Genomic DNA, 23112 nt, shown 5'->3' with positions numbered 1-23112 from the left:
ACAAATGGCCATCCAGCCTCTGTTTAAAGACCTCCAAAGAAGGAGACTCCACCACACACTGAGGGAGTGTGTTTCACTGTCAAATAGCTCCTACTGTCACGACACTCCTCCTAACATTTAGTTGGAATCTCTTTTCCTGTAGTTTACATCCATTGTTCCTCAGCAATTTTTTTATGGAATGACTGGTTTTAATAATGTAAACAGTTTGATTCTATTTTAAAGCTCTCTTTTTGTATGTTCTGTTTGTATTGTATTATAACAATAATTGTATTGTTCTGTTAAATCATGAGATGCTTTGAATCCTAATTTTGGGAGGAAAGCAGGATATTATAATTATTAATAATAATTATTGTAGCATCTTATCTCCTGAAATTCATTTTGTTAGTTTTGGCCCAGCTTTCTAATCTATTAAGGTCATTTTGAATTTTGTTCCTGTCCTCTGGGGTATTAACTTCTTCTCCTAATTTGGTGTCATCTGCAAATTTGATAAGCATGCCTTCTATTCCTTCATCCAAGTCATTGATTAAGATGTTGAATAACACTGGGCCCAGGACAGAGCCTTGTGGGACCCAACTGGTCACTTCTCTCCAGGAGGAAAAGGAGCCATTGCAGAGAACCCTTCAGATTCAGCCAGTCATCCAGTTACAAATCCACCTAACAGAAGCCTTGTCTAGCCCACATTTTACAAGCTTGCTTGCAAGAATATCGCGGGGGATGTTGTCAAAGGCCTTACTGAAATCAAGCCCCAGTTCTTAAGCCCATCTGCCTAATCTAAGGTCATTTTGAATTTTGATCCTGTCCTCATGAGTATTAACTACTACTTTGGAGTCATCTGCAAATTTGATAAACATGCCCTCTATTCTTTCATCCAAGTCATTGATAAAGATGTTGCACAGAACCACATCAAGAAGGATATTGATAAACTGGATAAGCTACTTAGAAGCACTCTACCAGTCACTTCAGAAACATCAGGCTCTTCTCAACCTGCCGCCCCAGTTAGCTGGCCTAATGGAGGATTTTGGGAACTGCAAAAAAGAAACTTCCCCCTCATCTTGGCATTATCACCATTTTTCATCTTATTTACATCTCTCCTTTCCTTCCCACACCTGTGATTCAAAGCAGCCTGAAAATACAATATTGCTAACATGAACAAAAGGTTAGAACAAAAATGCAATTAAACTGCCAATAACAATAAATCAATTTAAAGCATACATTTTAAATAATTAAAAGCAATTTAAAAACAGAAGTGTTATTACGTTACGGATGGATTATTTCCATATCCCTCCCCCCCCCCCCCCCCCCCGTTCCTGGAGGGAAAAACAAGTTTTGGGATTAGAGCCATGGGAACCATGGAAATCTGTATTTGAGTTAGACTTAAAAGTGATTACATATGTATACAGTTCTAAGAAGGGATTACAATCAGAGGGTGACTAGGATTGCAAGAAAGAAGAAAAATAAGTGGAGGTTAATGGGGAATGAATAGAGAGTTAAAGAGCCAGTCTTCTCCACATTCCTCCATTTTAGGAGAGGACCTTCTTTTGGTCCCACCACCATCGCAAGCATGGTTGGTGGGGACAGAAGAGAGTACCTTCTTGGTGGCTGCCTCAGACTCTTGACCTCCCTGCCCAGGGAGACCAGAACAGATGCATCCTTCAGGTCGTTCTGTCGGCAGGCAGAGACATTTTCATTCCAACAAACTTTTAAAATTTAAACAAATGGGCTGAAGATGCTCTCTACAGTTCCCCCCCCCCCCCCCGCTTTTAATGGTATTTTATCTTTTTAAAGTATATAGTGGGTGCTTGGTATCCACTGGGATTTGGTTCCAGGACCCCTCTGTGGATAGCAAAATCCATGGCTGTTCAAGTTACACTAGATACAGTAGTGTAGTAAAATGGTGTTCCTGTATATAAAATAACAAAATAAAGATTTGGCTTGAGGAAACACACACACACACACACACACACACACACACACACACTTGGCCCTCCTTATCCACAGATTTTTTTATCCATGGATTCAAGCATCCATAGCTTCAAAATGTTTTAAAAAGTATAAATTCCAAATAGCCAAGCTTGATTTTGCCATTTTATATAAGGAACACCATTTTGCTGTGCCGTTGTATTTAATGGGACTTGAGCATCCATGGAATTTGTTATGCACAGGTGTTCTTGGAACCAAACCACAGTGGATAACAAGGACCTACTGTATATATTTTCAAACTGTGGATGTTTGAATCTGTAGATGCAGAGGACCGACTGTAGTTTTGAATCATGTTAATATGGCCAACAGTTTAATTCCATTTCAATGTTATGTTTATGTATTGTTTTAACTATTAATGTTTTTAGAATTGTAACCCTCCATTGTGTGGCACAGTGGTTTGCGAGTTGGAGTGTGACTTGGGAGACGAGGGTTTATTTCTCCTCTTGGCCATGAAACTCATTGGGTGACCCTGGGCAAGTCACATGCTCTCAGCCTCAGGAGAAGCCACTGGCAAACCTCCTTTGAACAAATCTTGCCAAGAAAACCCCACAACAGGTTCGCCTTAGGGTCACCATAAGTTGTAAATGACTTGAAGGCAAACAACAACAAAGAATCCATGTGTCCAAATTTTGGGGGGATATGAGATGATTGATTATGATGATGACAATCATAATTCAGTGGGGCCTTGGTATTTCCAGCGGTTTGGAAAATAAGAAAATCTGTGGATGTACAAGTCTCATTAAATACATAGAAATATAATGGCAAAATTGAGGTTTGGTTTTTTAAAAATTTATTTATTTATTGTATTTATAGCCCACCGAATCCGTGAAAAAAGAATATGCACATATGGAGGGCTGAGTGTAATAACAACAATAGAATCCTAGAATCATAGAAGCATAGAGTTGGAAGAGACTGCAAGGGCCATCCAGTCTTCCCCATTCTGCCATGCAGGAAATCTAAATCAAAGCATCCCCAACAGATGGCCATCCAGCCTCTTTTTAAAGACCTCCAAAGAAAGAGACTCCACTACACTCCGAGGGAGTTTGTTCCACTGTTGAACAGCCCTTACTGTCAGGAAGTTCCTCCTAATGTTGAGCTGGAATCATTTTTCCTGTAGCTTGCATCCATTGTTCCAGGTCCTAGTCTCCGGAGCAGCAGATAATAATGTGAAAAGATTTCGTAGCACCTTTGAGACTAACTGAAAGACAGAAATTGGCAGCATGAGCTTTTGTAGCCTTAAGCCTGCTTTCTCTGTTGCATTTGGTCATCTGCATCTGAGGAAGTAGACTGAAGTCTACAAAAGCTCATGCTGCCAACTTCTTTCTTTCAGTTAGTCTCAAAGGTGCTACAAGATCTCTTCACATACTGATTTTTCAGACTAATGCATCTATTTCTTTGGATGATGATGATGATGATGATGATGATGATAGAAAAAGAAAATGGCACATGGGAAAGAGAGATAGATTTCCACAGCACCACCTACACTCTTCCTAGTTCAGTGAGGCTGCACATTGATTTTTAAATAACCACGTACCTGGAAAAAACAGAAAGAGATGGGTTTTCCTCTTCTCTTGGTTCCACAGCAACAAACAGTTGAGAGCTGGGGTGGGGTGGGCAGAGGAGAGCAGACTGGATATACAAAATGTTGTAGACTAATAATTTAGACATGCTTACTGGTACCAAATGTGAATGGTGGGGAAAACAGGACCAAGACAAGCTAATCTCGGGATGCATCCACACTGCAGAAATAATCCAGGTTGACACCATTTTAACACTTTAACATGACTCAGTGCTATGGATTTCTGTGATCTGTAGTAGTTCTGTGAGACATTTAACTTTCTTTATCAGAGAAATCTGGTGCCACAAAAAACTACAAGTTCTGGAATTCCACAGCATTAAGCCATAGAAATTAAAAGTGGTGTCAGCCTGGATTATTTCTGCTGTGTGGATGCAGCCTAAGAATGAGTGCTGAATGTGAGAAGAGGGCAAGAAATGTAGGCCAAAGCAAAACTATGTCCAAGATAAAGGGGCATCTACCTTCATTCTCTTCCAGTTTCCTAATCTGCCGCAGGACCGGCTGCAGATTCATGTAGAGGCGATGGCTGCTGCTCAGCAGCTGCAGGAGGTGGCGAGAACGCATGGGGCAGCCTGTGTAGTATGTGAGTTTGCGGGCTGATGGCAGTCCATCTGGCAGGATCTCGAACCTCTTGCCCTGAGAAGACAAGCAGCGTGTGAGGAAACCAGCTGGTATGCAAAGGCTGCCAGATTAATCCATTTGATGTCCCTTGCTTCCCCCAAACCGCCAACCTCCACCCCTTGTATACCACCAGAATCTCCCATAATAGTCCTGCTATATACCACCCTAGTCTTGTAAGACAGGGGATATTTTGCTTAGCAGCTGTACATCTCAAAAGGACCTTGCAATTCATGTTCATTATAAGGTGAACATGAGGTAGCAGCGTGATGCTGCAGCAAAAAAGGGCAAATGTTATCTTTGTGATTGCCATTGTGTGCCTTCAAGTCTTTCTGACTTATGGCAACCCTACCACAGGATTTTCCTAGGCAGAGAATGTGTGACTTGTCTGGTCTCCTAGTGGGTTTCCATGGCTGAGCAGGGAATCGAACCCTGGTCTACACTACTGCACTACACCAGCTCTCAAACACTATTTTAGCTTGCATTAACAGAAGCCTAGCTTCAAGTAATAGTCCCACTGTTTTCTGCACTGGTCAGGCCTCACCTGGAGTATTGCTTTCAGTTCTGAGCTCCTCATTTTAAGAAGGATATAGACAAGTAAGTTCAACGAAGGGGAAGAATGATGATAAGAAAGATGGAGAACAAGACCTATGAGGAAAGGGTGAAGGAGCCGGACATATTTAGCCTAGTGAAAAGAAGTCTGAGGGGTGACATGACTGCAGTCTTTAAATATCTCAAGGGCTGTTCTAGAGAGAAGGTGGCAGGTTTCTTCTCTGCTGCTCCAGAGGGAGGACCAGGGCTGAGCCCGCATTGCAGAAATAATTCAGTTTGACACTACTTTAACTGTCATGGCTCAATGTTAGGGAATTCTGGGAGCTATAGTTTGTTCTGGCACCAGAGCTCTCTGCCAGAGAAGGCTAAGTGTCTCAACTTGGGCCAAAAGTATGATTTTTCTTTCTCTACCCAGGTTCTCAAGTCTCTCCACTGCTCTTATTTTGGAAATTGGGTGATGTCTTCCTCTTCTGTTGCTAGCTATTATTTCATGGAGGGGTGAGGTCTGCAATTCCCACACCTGGGGTAAATCCAGTTGTTCATCACAACTAGAATTGACATGTTTCCTTTAGTACTGCAGAAAGGATGCAGTTTGACACTGCTTTAACTGTCATGGCTCATTGCTATGAAATTCTGGGATCTGTAGTTTTGTGAGATATTTAGCCTTCTCTGCCAGTGTGACAACAAACTACTGATGCCAGGATTCCACAGCATTGAGACACAGCAGTTAAAGCAGCGTCAAACTGCATTATTGCTGCAGTGCAGATGCAGCCAATGGGAACTTGGGAAGCCAACACTTGTGTGTAAGTTACCCTGAAACAATGGGTCTACTCCAGTTGGGTCTATTCCAGAGGGGCTGATTGTGAGTGCTTTCTACTCACCACAAACACAAGTTTTCCAACATTCGTCCAAGGGAAGTCATAAAGCAAGTGCCTTTCGCTGTTAACATTCTGAGAGGGAGAGAGAAAAAAGGAGAATTAGTTGACTGTGAGTTTTTCAAGGTGGAATAAGTATATCATTCAAAGCAAACATGACTTCAACAATATTTCTCTCACCACACATACAAGTTCCTGCACATTGGAAGGATGTACACCATTCTCTCTCTCTATACACACACACACACACACACACCCCAAATCTCAAAACTTGGAAAAGCTTGGAGTACAACTCCCAGACTTCTTGAGCCAGTATTGGGAGATTCTGAAGATTATAATTCAACAAAGGAACTTTTCCAAGCTCTGCTCCTGATGACACTTTTTCTAGGGTTTCTGCATTGACACCGTGCTCACACTGTACATGGGATTGGAGGGAGAGAAACTGTGGTGGGACCAGGGTCCATGATACTGGAGACCAGGGTTTGAATCCCAGCTCAGCCATGGGAACCCTCAAAGAATGGAAATGGCAGAAACTTGGGATTGCAAAATTCCCAAATCCAAAATTGTTTGCATGGGTGGCTGAGAGAATAACACCTTTCCTTTAGTCAGAGTCACTATACACAAATTTTGTTTCATGAACAAATTGATTAAAAATATTATGCATAAAACTTCCTTCGGATTATGTGTACAAGGTTTATACAGAACATAAATGAATGTTATGTTTAGGGTTGTGTTCCATTTCCAAGGTATCTCACTATCTATATGCAAATATTCCAAAATCCAAAATACTCCTGGTCCCAAGCATTTTGGATAAGGGAGACTCAACATGCACTTTGTCATAAGCTGTCCTGGATCCTGTGGCAGAAGAAAGGTGGGAATAATAATAAACAAAAGATGGAATGAGAGAGAGAGAGAGAGAGAGAGAGAGAGAGAGAGATGGTTTGACACTTATGTAATATAAAGGGATACATACTTGAAAGATCTGGATCCCCCGTGTGGTCAGCCCAAGTGTCAAGGAGGCCTCAATTTCTTTCTTGTCCTACATAAAAGGAAACACAAGGAAATATTTTCACATCTTCTAAAACACCTGCAGAATCCTCCCCATGCCAAATGAGGAGCATTCGTTTGCAGCAGCTGATGGAGAAAAGAATGCAAGACAAAGAGATTTTGCTTCCTCCTAGGCTTGGTTTTAGTGTTGGGGTATGAATCTTGAGACCAGGGTTTGATTCACACACACGCAGCATGGTGTGAGCACTGGGTCTGAATCCCTGTTTGGCCACAGAAACCCAAAAGGTGATCTTGGGAAAGTCATGAACTCTCAGCCTCAGAGGAAGGCAATGATACACCCCCTCTGAAGAAACTTGCCAAGGAAACCCCATGATATAGGGTCGCCCTAAGTCAAAAATGACTTGGAGGCACACATCAGCAACCAACAGATGCACAGACATAAAACTGATTAATATAAAACTGTTAATACCAACACATAACTATCACATTAACTCTATGTTAATATTCTCATATGTTATAACCCATATGTTAATATTCTCTCTCCTATAACCTATCCTCCCACTCCCTTGGGGAACAAAGTTATCATTTATTCAAAATCCGCTTCCTTTGGGGAAAAAATTTAAATAAGTTTTTAGTCAAGCTTTGCTTTAATTTTTTCTAAGATGATTTGGCTCCGCAGGCTGGGAGGAAGATGGGCTTTAAGCACTCAATTAAAAAAAAAACAATTAATAAATAAATAGGCTGAGTGTCCACTTAAAACATTACAAGGAGGCCTTGCAACCAGATTAAAAGGTGAATTGCCACACCTTGAGGCTTCCAGGCACAGCAATTCACCCTCTCTGTTTGGCCACTAAAAGCTTGTTTTGGGGATTCTGGAGGTCTCAGGAGCCAGAAAAATGTTCTTGTGGGTGCCACATGTAGTCCAAGGTATACTCTTGATCCACAGGCAATCTGCAATGCAGCATTAATCCAGTTTGACACCACTTTAACTGCCATGGCTAAATACAATGGAATTCTGGGGGCTGGAGTTTTATGAGATATTTAGCCTTCTCTGTCAGAGAACTCTGGTGCCACAATTAACTACAACTCCCAGAATCCCACAGCAGTAAGCCATGATAGTTAAAGTGGTGTCAAACCAGATTATTTCTGCCATGAAGATGCAGCCACTCTTGCACTAGACACTGCCTGTTAAGAAAGACACGGTTTGGTGTTGGGATAGTTCATAAGCGTCTGACTTGAGCTGTTAGGAAATATTTGACAAAAGTATGAGGCTTGGAAACTGTAGTGAGGCTGAAAAATGTCACTTTTTGGACTGCAACTCCAGAATCCCCCAGCCAGAATTGCTGGGGCATGTGTGTCTTTCCAAGAAGCCAGGTCTGTGTATGGTAGAGCTGCCTGGAGGATTCTGGCAGTTGTGTTCCCTAAAAATGGGAGCAATGTTTCTGAACTTTGGACACTGTGATGTCAAGTCCCAAAGTAGCAGAAGCATCCCTTGCTGATGCTTGTCCTCAAATGCACTTCTTGGTTGACTGGCACTGCGCCCAACTCCCTGAAGAATCCATTTCTGCCTTTTGTTTTGCAGAAAGGCTTCAAAGGTGTGAAAGCCAAGTGCCAGCTTACTGCTGGCTGCCTCCAATGGATCCTGTGCCAGGTGGAATCACAGCCTTCCTGAAACTCAGATGCCAGACAATATCCACGCTGCCACAACCACTCACAAACATGCAACACACATACAACACAGCTTTGTCCTGCAAAGAGACATGAAAAACGTTGCAGCTATTTGAAACCCAGCATTCAAAGACACCATTGGGACTGCATCTACTTATGCTGTTTGACACCACTTTAACTGCTCCATATTGTAGAGATCTGAGATTTGCAGTTTTGTGAGATATTTAAGAGTCAGGATGGTACAGTGGTTTGAGTGTTGAACGATGACTTTGTATAACAGGGTCTGATTCCCGTTTGACCATGAAAACCATTGGTTAACCTTGGGTGAGTCACATGCTGTCAGCCTCAAGGGAAGTCCTCTGAACAAACTATGCCAAGAAAAGCCGATAATAGGTTTGCCATTGGAAATGACTTGAAGGCATATAACAACAACAATAACAACGAGATATTTAGCCGCCTCTGTCAGAGATCTCTGGTGCCACAACAAACTACAAATCCCAGGATGCCATAGGATGGAGCCATGACAGTTAAAGCGGCGTCAAACTGCATTAATTTCATTGGCAAGCAAAAATAATAGAATCATAGTTGGAAGAGACCGCACGGGCCATCCAGTCCAACCCTCTTCTGCCATGCAGGAAATCTAAATCAAAGCATCCCTGGCAGATGGCCATCCAGCCTCTGCTTAAAGACCTCCAAGGAAGGAGACTCCACTACACTCCGAGGAAGGAGTTTGTTCCACTGTCGAACAGCCCTTACTGTCAGGAAGTTCCTCCTAATGTTGAAGTGGAATCTCTTTTCCTGCAACTTGCATCCATTGCTCTGGGTCCTAGTCTCTGGAGCAGCAGAAAACAAGCTGGCTCCCTCCTCAATATGACATCCCTTCAAGTATTTAAACAGGGCTATCATATCACCTCTTAACCTTCTTTTCTCCAGGCTAAACATCCCCAGCTCCCTGAGTCGTTCCTCATAGGGCATGGTTTCCAGACCTTTCACCATTTTGGTCGCCCTCCTTTGGACACACTCCAGTTTCTCAACATCCTTTTTGAATTGTGGTGCCCAGAACTGGACACAATATTCCAGGTGGGGCCTGATCAGAGCAGAATACAGTGGCACTGTTACTTCTCTTGATCTAGACATTATACTTCTATTGATGCAGCCTAAAATCACATTGGCTTTGTTAGCTGCCGCATCGCACTGTTGACTCATGTTCAAATTGTGGTCTACTTGGACTCCCAGATCCCTTTCACACACAGTGGTTTTATTTAGACAGTCTTTTAATACATAAGCCATGGAATGGCTTTTCTATGGGGTTTTTGTTATATGGGGTGTGTATAGTAGTTTTTAATGTTTGCAATTTTATACTGTTTTTATCTGATGTTTTTATTCTTCTCTGTTTTAAAGTCTTTCAAATGAAAGTTCTCCCTTCTACTATTTTATCAAGATCATTACACTTTGTTTCAATTCCTTTTTGTTTTTGATCATTTTAAAATCTCTCTATAACTTGTTTGTAAAAGTAGACAATCTATTTTTGATCTAAATTTCTTATTTCCTCTTGTTTTTCGATTCCAACCTATGGTTTTATTTTATGTAAGGATATCTTTGTATCTTAACCAATTATCTATTTTAGTCCATGTTCTAAAGAATGCTTCCTGAGGCAATACCCAAATGGGAATTCCTAAATAAAAGTCTTCTAATTTGTAGCAAGTTCTTTATTATGGCTTTACACAGGAAGTGATGTTTGAATTCTTTATGAACCTTGGTTTTATCGTATCAAAGGTAAGCATGCCAACCAAAAACGGAGGTTCAATCTCTCCAGATTAGTAGATTAACATCGTCCAGATTTATCCACTCTATCTACCAATTTAAGCTATTAGCCTGATAGTAAAGATCCAAATCCAGAAGGGTACAGCCAAAATGATATATTAAAATGATAGCTTTTCTATAAAGAGACCATGGCCACTTGCAAAGACACGCTTGCTGCCGCTACCTCTGTACCTGTTGCTTGTTTCTGGGCACAATTTTAAGTTATGATCTATAAACCCTGTTTCAGGTCCAGCCTAACTGAAAGACTTTATCTCTCTATTAGGGTTGCCACTTCCAGTTATCATAGCTCCTCCCCAGAGGAGACAAGGGTGCAAATTCTCCACTTTTGAGAGGCTGAGCTCCAGGCAAGAAGAAAGGCTGTGTGCAAATCTCCAGCTCAGCTAGGTGACAATTTGCAAGGATAAATTTGATAGGTTGCTGCAACTTGTAAAGGAGGTTGATGCATTTTCAGTGGGTCCTTGGTATCCACTGGTGTATGGTTCCAGGACCCTCCATGGATATCAAAATCTGTGGAAGCTCAGGTTCCATTAAGTACAGTAGCATAGTAAAATGGTGTCCCTTATAAAAGTGGAAAAATCAAAGTTTGCTTTTGGGAATTTATATATTTTTGGAATATTTTGAAGCCATGGATGGTTGGATCCATGGATACTGAGGACTGACTGTACTTGGTTAGCTTTCTCTTTCCCTCTCAGTCACTGTGGTGCCAGTATTCAGCCTTTGCTTTGCTCTGCCTCCACCTTCCACCCAGACGGTAAAGACCTCTATTCACAGGTTAACTGCTTGTGGAAAGTTTTTTTATGGTGCATGCTGTATCTTTAATGCAATGTATTTAAACAATTTCACAGCTCTTAAAATTAGGATGTATTTGATATATCCTGTTTTATTGTATTTTAACTATTTTATCACCGGGATCTTATGTTTATTTTGTTTTAGCCTACTTGCAAATCCCCTTGGGCCCCATGTCAGGAGCAAGATACGACATAAAATACACAGAGACACACGTACCTTGTATAATCTGTAGTAATGCACAGCAACATCATCCAGCCGCACAGCCTCCTTGATGTACTTCAGATGGGCTTCTGAGGCGGTCAGAGCACATTGGTCCTTGTGCATGATAGGGATGTGTTTGAGGATGTAGTCCTTCCCTCTCTTTGCGACCACCTGTCCAGAGACAGAGAAGATATAACTAATGTTGGTGGAAAGTCAGGAGAAGCAATTGTCGCAAGGAACTGACCAAGGGCCATACAAATCCCACAATTTCGATCCATGATTTAAAGAGCTTCCACCATCACTGCTTCAACACAGATGGAACCAATGCATCATGTATATATGCCACCCACAACCACCCAGAACAGCTGTTGTTGTTACTTTGCATTACAACGCCCACAATTTTCTGTCATCGTTTTAAAAAACCTTGGGTAACAGAAATGGGAAAGAAAATCAATGGAGAGTTGCTGTTGGTTGTAACAGACAATACTGGGCAAGAAATAAACCCATGATCCTGCACTGTACACAGCAGCTTCCTATATCAAATGCTGACATTTTTTCCATGAAATATCTTGGCTTTGCCTGTTGTGGGTTTGTTAAGGGCACTGAAACCAACCCCACTTGCTTACTGGCCCGTGAACCAGTGGGATCCTATACATTTTCCCCAACAGCCAGGTCAATTCACCAGAATCCCTTGGCTTCTGACATTACTAAGGAACGGGAGAGGCAATCTATCCCAACATGTCATAATACTTCTCCTCTCAAGATTGCTGTTTTCTCTTGCTATCAGATGTGGCTTTCAAGAACAAAAAGATTGCATATCCTAGCTAACAAGCCATATTCCTCGCAGCCATAAAGATCTGAAATTTTGTGTTTTTTAAAAACTATTGCATAGTTTTAAAGCTTTATTCTATGAACCACTCACAGAGCTTTGGCTGTATGGCTATATAGAAATAACAACAACAACGACAACATGTTGGAAAGGACTTGAAGGCACACAACAACAACAACATGTTGTTGTTGTGTGCCTTCAAGTCCTTTCCAACATATGACAAACCTAATATGGAGTTTGCTTCAAAGATATAGCTGTGTTAGTCTGTAGAATCAGTATATATTGAGATCTTGTAGCACCTTTGAGACTAACTGAAAAAAAGAAACTGGCAACATAAGCTTTCGAAAGTTTGAGTTTACTTCCACTTTTTGGATCTACAGATCCAAAAGCATTAAATTAGCAGTGGTCAAACCCCTGCTAAAGAAGCCCTCCTTAGACCCCCTGATTCATAACAACTATCGGCCCATCTCGCTGCTGCCTTTTTTGGGGAAGGTGATCGAGAGAGCAGTCGCTTTCCAGCTTCAATCGATCTTGGATGACACCGATTTTCTGGACCCATTTCAAACCGGCTTCCGGGCGGGCTATGGAGTTGAGACTGCCATGGTCGCCTTAGTTGATGACCTCCGTCTGGGCATGGACAGGGGGAGCGTGTCCCTGTTAGTGCTCTTGGACATCTCAGCGGCCTTCGATACCATCGACCATGGTATCCTTCTGGGACGCCTGAGGGAGTTGGGAATTGGGGGCACTGCTTTGCGGTGGTTCCGTTCCTACCTCTCGGGCAGATCCCAGATGGTGGAGCTGGGGGACTGTCGCTCCGACAGGAGGGACCTGACATCTGGTGTCCCTCAGGGAGCGATTTTGTCCCCTATGCTATTTAACATTTACATGAAGCCGCTGGGAGAGATCATCCGGAGACATGGGGCGAGGTGTTATCAGTACGCTGATGACACCCAGATAGTTTTCTCTATGTCTCCGACTGATGCAGTAACTAAGGATGGCATCTCTCCTCTTGATGCCTGCTTGGCGTCGGTAATGGGCTGGATGAGGGAGAACAAACTCAGTGTGAATCCAGGGAAAACGGAAGTACTAGTGATAGGTTCCCCGGCTTCGGGTAGTGAGATCTGTCACCCGGTCCTGAACGGCGTCACGCTCCCCCTGAAGGACTCGGTGCGCAGCTTGGGTGTACTCCTTGACTCGTCGCTCCAGCTGACTTCTCAGGTGGATGCGACGGTCAGGAGTGCTTGTTATCAGCTTCGGCTGATACACCAGCTGCATCCCTACCTGGACCGTAAGGACCTTGAATCTGTTGTACATGCTTTGGTAACCTCTCGATTGGATTTCTGCAACGCGCTCTACATGGGGCAACCCTTGTACCAAACCCGGAAGCTGCAATTGGTGCAGAACATGGCAGCCAGACTGGTCGCTGGTAGTTCCAGGTCAGACCATATAACACCTATTCTAAAAGATCTTCACTGGCTGCCTATTCGCTTCCGAGCTCAATACAAGGTGTTGGTTTTGACCTATAAAGCCCTAAATGGCTTGGGCCCAGGGTACTTGGAGGACCGCCTCTCCCCATATAATCCGCCCCGCACACTCAGAACATCCGGGACAAACCTGTTGGAGGTCCCTAGGTCTAACCTTGTACGGACCTCTCAGAGGGCTTTTGCCATCGGCTTTTGCCATCGCTGCCCCTTCATCTTGGAATAAGCTCCCCGCAGAGCTTCGCTCCGCCGCCTCACCAGCTATCTTCAAGAAAAATCTGAAGACGTATTTATTTCGGTTGGCCTTCCCGCCTTAGTTAGATTGTTTTTTCCTGCCCCTTATTTTTCCCCTTTTGACCCCGGTTTGCTGTAAATTAACTCTTCTTTTTCTCTGCCCTTGACACGCGTATTTTATTAATCTCCTGTTCCTGTTTTTGTAGTAATGTTTTTAACTTTTATATTTGAATTTTTCTTTTCTATTGTACTGTTTTTAAACTTTGTAAGCCGCCCTGATCATATCTATGGAAGGGCGGGGTAGAAATAAATTTATTATTATTATTATTATTTGAGGAAGCAGACTTATGAAAGTTCATGCTGCCAATTTTCTTTCTTTCGGTTAGTCTCAAAAGTGCTACAAGTTCTCCCTACATGGGGTTTTCTTGTCAGTAGATTTCCAAGGCTGAGTGGTGATTCAGCCTCTGGTCTCCACAGTCATAATACATTCCTCAAACCACTACCATACTGGCTTACTATGATCACCATCACAATCATCATCATCAAGTGGAATAATAATGTACAATTAATTAATTAATAATTGTTAGTATCTATTAATAGTTATTAACAACCATTATAAATACACTATTAATAATTAATCACGATGTTCCTTGTGAGTCAAAACATTTTTCTTTAGGAAAGCTTTATTTAAAAATAGTCCTAGAGAGACAGCTGAGAGCTGCTTAGTATTAAATAGGCATTTTATTGTTCCTAGCTTTAAATTTCTGTTAGTTTTAAAATGTTGCATGGTTCATAAATGATACAGTGCTTTAATTCTGTTTTTATGTTTATTGCTTTGGGCATTTTTTATTTTATTTTAAGTCGAGCAAAGAATAAGCTTTACAACTAAACAAATTCTACCATCATTTTAATTTCTGAAAAGCAAGTTATGCATGCACACACACAATCAGCACCTCTCAGATGTAGACTTTGGAGTTTCATACTTGTGTTTTGATGGCACCAGGACAATTGAGAGATCCTATTATGTCTTATTTTCCCTGACCTATATGGCCACTGAGCCTGTGTAGTGTAGTGGTTTGAGGCCAGGATTTGATTCCCTTCTCTGCCATGGAATTCTACTAGGTGACCTTGGGAAAGTCACTCTCTCAGCCTCAAAGGAAGGTAAAGGAAACCCCCCTATGAACAGATCTTGTCAAGGAAACTCATGATAGGTTTGCATTAGTGTTGCCATAAGTCAGAAATGAATAGGGCTGCATCAGTACTGCAGAAATAATGCAGTTTGCACCACTTTAACAGTCATGGCTCAATGCTGTAGAGTTCAATGATTTGGAGTATGTTGTGGCACCAGAGCTCTCTGACAGAGAAGGCTGAATAGCTCATAAAACTGCAAATCCCAGAATTCTATAGCACTGAGTCATGGCAGTTAAAACGGTGTCAAACTGCATTAATTCTGCAGTATGGATGCAGCCATGGGGGCACACAACAACATAATGTCACTACTAAGACACAGGAGAGATGCCTATAGCATCCAAAATCCTAAACCTGGAGAAGGCTTCAGTTATGTTTTGATCCATTCCTACTACTTAGTGAGGTAAGGGCTGCATCTGCAATGCAGAAATAACCCAATTTGACACCACTTTAACAATGATGGTTCAATGGTACGGAATTCTGGGCACTGTAATTTTGTGAGTCATTTAGCCTCCTCTGTCAGAGAGCCCTGGTGCCACAACATGTAAGTTAAAGTGGTCTCAAACTGGATTGTTTCTGCAATGCGGATGCAGCCAAGGCACTGAAAACAGAGTTTATCCTTTCACCAGGGGGCAGTTTTCAGCTTCAGAATCATTTTGTTTGTTTCACAATGAGTGTACAATTCAAGGCATTGTATATAATATCGGAAGTCTGTGTGGCCTGGAAGAACAACCCCAAACAGAAGAGATGTTAAACACTCCTGGGAAGAGGAGCTTAAAATGGAAACGGTGAGTCAACATTGCTGTGAGCATCTAATCCTCTTACCTGGCAGGTTTGCACTGACAGTTACCTTGGGAGTTGGTTGAACCTAAAGCAATAAGCGCTGAGACAGGTCCCTCAGATCAGAGCTTGGAAACGTCACTTCTTTGGATAACTCCCAGCATCCCCATGCCAACATGGCTAGTGGATTTGAACTTTTCCAAGTTCTGTATCAAGGCCACAAGAAAATCCAACCACTTGCTCTTTTCCCTTGAGGTGACATCCGAAAGATTAGCCCAGAAACATCCACCCCATGCAACACTCAGTGGGATCATTAATTGGTATGACAGTCTTTAAAATGTGAAATCTGTTTTAATATTGCAATAATTTTATTTTATTTTAATGTGTCACTTCTGTATGTTTTTAATGGTACTGTTTTTTTTAATATTGTAAGCTGCTCTGAGTCCCAGTTTTGGCAAGCAAAAACATTTTTATTTAGCAGGCATTTTAACATATAATCAGGACAGGCTGCTTTTTTATATGGAAGCATTCAGATATAGTTATGTTTTTAACTTTTGCATGTTTTTGTATTTTGTGCTATTTTAACTAAATGCTTTTAATTGTTTTGGAATTTTTATTGTGATGTTAGAATAATGTTTTATCTTGTGAGCCACCTTGGGTCCCATCCTTGGGAGAAAGGCGATACACAAAAGTGAAATGAAACAAAATAATATAAAAAATAAAATAAAATATAACCGCCACCAACATCATCCTCATCAGTCCATTTATTGCAATATGTTCTCCTGCCAGTTTGTTTTTAACTCTCCAGGCTTTCTAGACTCTCCCACATTCCTGTTTTTATCTAGCAATAGAAAAAGAAAAAAAGAAAAGAAAAAAGAATAAAATAAAATAAACTTATGTTGCCGGACGCCTCTAGGAATTCCTCCTTCAGACATTGCTTCCCTCCACTGCTTTGCATTGCTTTAAACCAGCTCCCTCTAGATTCCTTTTTTGCTTGGTTTGGCATTTTTAGCCATCTATACAATCTCTGGGGGGATCTAAGAGGCCAAAAATCAGCACCTAGACCTGAAGCAGTTGTCCATCTTAATCTACCGAGAGGGGCAGAGGTCTTTCCAACATAAGTGTTTATTGGAAGAGAGAACATGGGAGAAACCCTTGGCTAAGGAAAACTTTCCCAAGGGTAACTCAGTTGGCCCTTGCTCTGCAATTTTATTTTATTTATATGCTGCCTTTCTTGCATCCAAGGTGGCTCACAAAAGATGCTTAAAAACGATGACAATAAAACAACTGGGGGTGGGCAGAAGGATGTTCAACGGGGATGCTGTATCATTTGCCACTACAATCCAACTTTCCTTCGGCGTAGCATAAAGATCTGCATGCAGAGGTAACCCTGCAGCAGCACAACTCCCATGCAGCATGGCACCACTGCGTCACACACTGCTGAGTTGGCCTCCTTTTTCAGAAATGCAATCTTGACAAATTGCCTATAATTTAATTTTTAAAAACCTAACTTTGTGCTAGTCTTTTCTAGTTATTGAAATGCCAACCCTATCTCCATTTTTCTTCATCTATTAAAGCTGACTTGAGACTTGATTTTAAAGTATCTTGGAAGGATTTGAGACGTGTCTTGAAACTTGAAGGCAGAGACTTCAGACTTGGAGTAAAAGACTTGAATACATCACTGCCCCAAAGTAACTTTCCCAAATTCTGTTTCTCAACTGCTTCCAGGTCTCTGACAGTGGAACACATTCCCTCGGAGTGTGATAGTATCTCCTTCTTTGAAGGTTTTTAAACAGAGGCTGGATGGCAATTTGTTGAGGTTGCTTCGATTGTGTGTTCCTGCATGGCAGAATAGGGTTGAACTGGATGGTCCTTGTGGTCTCTTCCAACTGATTCTATGAGACCACATATTTTATCCATGTGTATGGCTGAATAATATTGTTCCATTTGAAATCTACTGTGCGCTGAAAATGTGGGTGTATATTCCTTGTCATATAGCTGGCAATGGATGAGAGTCCCAAGGGAAATGGGGTATACCCAACACTTCAGCCTGGAGAAACTGATAGTCATAAGGCTGCCTTTGGAGCGTGTCTGGAAATTCAACCAGTCCAAGGAGCTGCAGCCAACTACAATTGGGGACCTTTCAGAGACCATACTATGTCACTGTTGAAATAGCTCCACTGGTTGCCCATCCATTTCTGGGTACAGTTCAAAGTGCAGGTACTGAACTACAAAGCTCTATATGGATTAGTTCCAGGTTATCTTAAGAACTGTATTCTCCTTTACAAACCTGCCCCTGCTTAGAGATCTTCTGAGGAGGTCCTTTTCTTTGTGCCATTACCCTCACAGTTTCAGGGGAGGCGTTCCTCTTGATCCCACCACTGTTACAGGTGGGACAGTGCCATAAAACAATATCCATATTGTTTTGCATCCACATGAGCAACGGCGACCATGCCTATGTCCACAGAGAAAGGGGGAGAGCTAGCGTAGGTATAAGTGTTGGACAAGGATTTGGAAGAGCGAGCTTCTAAAAGTCCCTGCTGCACCTTCAAAACTAACTGGGTGATCTTGGGCCTTTCTTTGATTCTCACTCTCACCTGCTTCACAGGATTGTTGTGATGAGAAGGAAGACAAGACAGGCACATTGCAGGAAGTTCACTGATGGAAAGGCAAGATATACATGCAAATTACAAAAATAATCTATGAAATAAATAAGTGAGGTGCATGAGAGGCTAAGAACATGGACACAGCTAGTTTTGTTCCTCTTGGCTCAAGCAGCTTCACCATCAAAGGGCAGTGAAAGATCTAATGGTCACACTGGCACCCCTCTCCACTTTCACCCATGCGGCCCCACAGATCACACAACAGCAACGAAAGGAGCATGAATGCCTCTGTTATGCATTCTCCATGACATCACCCGCTCTTTATAACTCACAAGCTATTCTGGGGATGCCCAACAGCTGCTGTGGCAGCTATTATGTACTAGAAATTCTGCCCCCCCCCCCTCACACACACTCACACCACAGTGCAGTCAGAAAGAGATCCCTAACAAGCTAAGCCAATCACCCCCAAATCCTTCAGGACTGCTTAAATTAAAATTGGAAGTCAACCTCTGGTCACTTCTGCTTGCATAGATATCCCTACACAGAACAACACCCCAAGACCTCAAGAAAACGCAGGCCTGTGACTACTACTGTCATATTTCCCCCCCTCATATATGATTTTTAACACCTTTGTGCAATGAAGAAGTTAGTGGAGCTTTGAAAGCTTGCAATGTGTATTTTGTGCATTTTGGTTGGGCAACTAAAGGTATCACTGTTTTGTGGATTTTGAATGCTGTGGTACTCTGGTCACTTCTAGTACTTATTTATGGCTTAGTTTTAGGGCTAGCATGGCCTGCCAAGCGTTTTGGGGACAGAAAACTCTCCTCATCCACTGGGTAGTCTGATGTTATTTATAGAGCATTATATAAAACTTGAAATGCTGTATTGTGTGTGTTTGTGTTGTACTCAGGACCTCCTAATCTGAGGCCCTGAACTTTGTATATATGTATGTGTCTGTGCTTAACAGCTTTCTTTTATCAAAGCTACTAAAGAGAGGTGAAAAGGAAGGGACTTTTAATTTCTACTCCTTAAGTAGGCTTGAGAGTATCTGGGCAATTGTTACTTAGCTTGTGCAGAAATCCCACACTAGTCCCAGGGAGTCCTGATGCTCAAATGGGTTTTCTTTACTGTGCCCCCCCAGGTCACACAGAAACTGATGAGGACTTGGCTAAAGAATGCCACTCACAAGATGAATATGAACAGAGTTGCTAGATTGCAGGGCCTGGCCCACAGTCTCTTGCTTTCATGGGTCAATTTCAGGTGGGAGACTAGGGTGCAAATTCTCCAGTTTTTTGGGGGGAGGGAGGCTCAACTCCAAATCAAAAGGGTTGGGGCCAAATCTCCAGCTCAACTAACAGAGCAGCTGATTGCTACAATTTGCAAGGATTAATTGGCACCAGATCCGTCTGATCTTGCAAGTTAAGCAAGATCAGCCCTGGTTAGTACTAGGATGGGAGACCACCAATGACTATCAGGCGCTATAGCTTATATTTCAGGAGGAGGAACTGGCAAAATGGCCTCTGAGGATTCCTTGCCTAGGAAATTCACCAGGGTTGCCATATGTCAAAAGGTGACTTAAAGGCACATACTTATGAAACGAATTGCATTTTGGGAGAAAGACAGGATATAAATTCCATATTAAAAATCTGTTGATTTTCTTCCCTTCAGCTTTCACCATTATACACAGAAACGGGAAATATGATGGCATGGACAATCCTTACAATCCTAGAAGTAGGTAGGCTAGGCTAAATCTTCCTTATCTTATTTCCCACGTAAGTGAGAAAAAATAATCCCCTCACTTCCCCTTGATCTGGAAATAACCCCTTTTGTTATAATTTCCCCCTTAATTTCCAATCAGGAAAATACGTTCTCTGTTTGTGTGTGTTTGAATGACAACAGTGAGCAACTGTGGTTGATGTTTGATGCATATCACTTAACAACCTTACTAGGGGTCATCCCTAGGTCTCAGGTTTTGGCCCTGAAACCTCAGGGCCTGAGACAATCCTGAACTGGCAATCCTAGAAGTGGACATCAGAAAGGACCCCCTGTTTCTCAGTCCCATTCCTAGGGAGACATGACACTCTGAAAAGGCAATTCAAAGCCAGTTTCAAGAATGCATATCACTTTCCTGGCACATCACAGGTGTTCCAAAACAACACTGTCACACAATAAAAACATGGCGGGGGGGGGGGGGGGGAAGCAACTTGTAGCACCAGCATACAAAAATGAAAGCCCAAAAAGGAAGGAGACTCCAAGACCAGATTTCCACCATGGCTGACTTTGTTTGGGCCAAGCTAGAAAGCCCTCCCTTTGCCCAATCCTCTGCATTTTTTCCACTTGACGGGAAAACACAACACCAGCCCAGCCCAGCACTGACATGTCGGCTGCCAACTGGAACAGTTTGGGGCCCTTCCTGGCTATGACAAGGGAAACAGCTCATATTTCTGGGCCTTAAAAATAAAGAAAACAAACGAAGAAGGCGGCTGGCTGGCTGGAGAAAGGCGAGGAGAGAAGCCCTGCGGAAGGCATGCCTACCCAAGAGGGGAAGTAGGCTTCAGGCTCAAAGTATTTTCCGAAGTGTTTGGTCCTTTTGAAGTTGCCCAGGTCAGCTTGCAAGGCAAAGGCAGCCAGGAGGAAGTATGCTTCTTCCCGCAGCATGCACTGGGAGCGCAGGACCTGTTTCCTTAAGTGCCAGTAGTAATAGTAGCGGGCAGTTCGGTCGCTGGAAGGAGAAAAGGGGGAACGGAAGAAAAATGAAAACAATATCAGGAATCAGAAAAAGTTAGCCAGGGCAAAAAACTGTAACTCAGGTCTGGGAAGACTTGGGATCAGGTTGGTCATCTCTCCAGCTCAGAAACTGTTTTGATGCTAGATGCTAATTTATTTTCTGTATCTGCAGCCTTTTCATTGAGTTTTTTTTTTTTTTAAAAAATTGGCTAGAATCCTCTCTCACTCTGTTTAGATTACGTAACTTTACATATACTACAGCTGCATCTGCACTGCAGAAAGAATATAGATTGACATCATTTTAACTGTTATGGGTCAATCTATGGAACCCTAGGATTTGTAGTTTTGTGAGATATTTAGCCTTCTCTGTCAGAGAGTGTTGGTGCCACAACAAACTACAGATCTCAGGATTCCACAGGATGAAGCCATAACTGTTAAAGCGTTGTCCAGCTGCATTATTTCTGCAGTGTAAATGAAGCTTTAGTAACATAGCATAGGTGCTAAAAAACCCTGTTACTGAATTGCAAACATGTGTAATGGGATGCTGGCAAGAGTGTCCTGATGCCCATTGGGCTCTGTCCATGTATATCGGTGCACTCCAGCTAGTGTCCCAATGCACAATGGGACTGATGCATATTGGTCTTGTTCTGAATTGATCCCATTGCTCATCAGTTACTTCGCCAGCTCTCCTACTTAATAACGTAACATCAGCCTTTTACTAGATATGGCCATTACATAACTGCCCAATTCTAATTCCCCCAGATATAAGTCCACTTACAAAGAAGTAACTCTATAAAAGCTCATGCTGCCAACTTCTTTTTGTCAGTTAGTCTCAAAGGTGCTACAAGTCCCTCAACATATGATTCTATAGACTTATCACTATATAACATTCTGTAACAAAGTCCATACTAGTTAAAATGTACATGACTTAGTTCCAGATTATCTGAAAGGCTGGATTGACTAAGACCTTAAACCTTAAGTCCAGTTTATCCAGTTTATCTGAAAGACTGTGCTCCTAGACGTTAGCAACTATTCCTTGCTATCTTTTAAACTGAGGTTTTGGATGAAACCATCCCATGTTCCTTTTCTTCCCTAACCTAGGATGTCCAGCTTCCTTACCTGATCAGGCGGCCATTTTCCACATAATACTGCACTCGAAAGTGAATGATCATTGGAGGACCAAACTGGTCTATTCCCTGTGGCCAAAGAAAGAAATAAAGAAAGAGTCAGTCTTCTATAAAGAGACAATGTGATGTTGTGGTTTGAGTGTTGGACTAGAGGCGCATTTATACTGTAGAAATAATGCTGTTCGGTTTTAAATGCTGTAGCTCTGTCCTATGGAATCCCAGGATATGTAGTGTGAGAAGGCCATTAGCCTTCTCTGTCAAATTGTGCTGGTGCCTCATAAAACTACAAATCCCAAGAATCTATAAAATGGATTAAGTGCTGTCAAACTGCATTATATGTACAATGTAGATGCACTCAAAGACTCCAGAAAACCAGAGTCTGGAACCCCACTCAGCCATAGAGATGTACTCAATGACCTCGGGAAAGTCACATTCTCTTAGCCTCAAAGGAAGGCCAATTGCCTCTGAAGGAAACCCTATCTAAGGTTATCATAAACTGGGGTCAGTCTGAAGGTACAAAACAGCAGCAACAGTCTTCTGGTTGAGGACAGGCTCATGGGGTGGGGAAGTGTTTGCCAAAGAAGAGCGCTGCTGGATGGGACCCAAAATCTACTCATTCTATCATTCTCTATCCAACAGTGATCATTCATATGATTCCAGGAAGGTCAGAACCAGGACCTGAATGTAATGGCAACCTTGCATTCATGTTCTCAAAGACCAGCTGGAAGAGGTTGAATCTCCCTTATTTGAAATGCTTGGGGATTTTCAATTTTTTTATTTTTTGCATTTTGGAATATTTGCATATACATAATGAGATATCTTGGAGATGAGGCCCAAGTCTAAACATGAAATTAATTTATGTTTCATATGCACATAGTCTGAAGGTAATTTTATACGTAATATTTTAATTAGTTTTGTGCATGAAACAAGGTTTGTGTACACTGAATCATCAGAAAGGAAAGGCATCACTCTCTCAGCAAACCCATGTGGACAATTTTGGAATATTTTGGAATTCCAGATAAGGGCAACTTAACCAGAAGCCTTACTGCATT

The 23112-nt window shown here is 42.1% G+C and overlaps 1 protein-coding gene across 2 annotated transcripts in view; it reads right to left on the bottom strand.

The window, feature by feature from the left end:
* Window positions 1-23112, bottom strand: part of LOC149315279 (FERM domain-containing protein 6) — an 86081-nt gene that overhangs the window by 6515 nt on the left and 56454 nt on the right. The window contains exons 5-10 of one of the 2 annotated variants that reach the window (XM_089523637.1): window positions 22053-22129; window positions 20742-20928; window positions 11107-11262; window positions 6575-6640; window positions 5608-5676; window positions 4018-4192 (exon numbers count right to left, since the gene is read on the bottom strand). In XM_089523637.1, the coding sequence (XP_089379763.1) occupies window positions 4018-4192; window positions 5608-5676; window positions 6575-6640; window positions 11107-11262; window positions 20742-20928; window positions 22053-22129 (730 nt within the window). Of the gene's footprint in view, window positions 1-4017; window positions 4193-5607; window positions 5677-6574; window positions 6641-11106; window positions 11263-17893; window positions 17937-20741; window positions 20929-22052; window positions 22130-23112 lie in introns of those variants that run through there. The other variant, XM_089523638.1, reaches the window with a different exon arrangement.

The sequence above is a fragment of the Sceloporus occidentalis genome, unplaced genomic scaffold (assembly GCF_023333645.1).
Source record: "Sceloporus occidentalis isolate IW3139 unplaced genomic scaffold, rSceOcc1.0.p SCAF_4, whole genome shotgun sequence".
Classification (NCBI taxonomy): domain Eukaryota; kingdom Metazoa; phylum Chordata; class Lepidosauria; order Squamata; family Phrynosomatidae; genus Sceloporus; species Sceloporus occidentalis.
The sequence above is the reverse complement of the archived record's forward strand: the minus strand, read 5'-3'. Positions and strand labels throughout refer to the sequence as shown.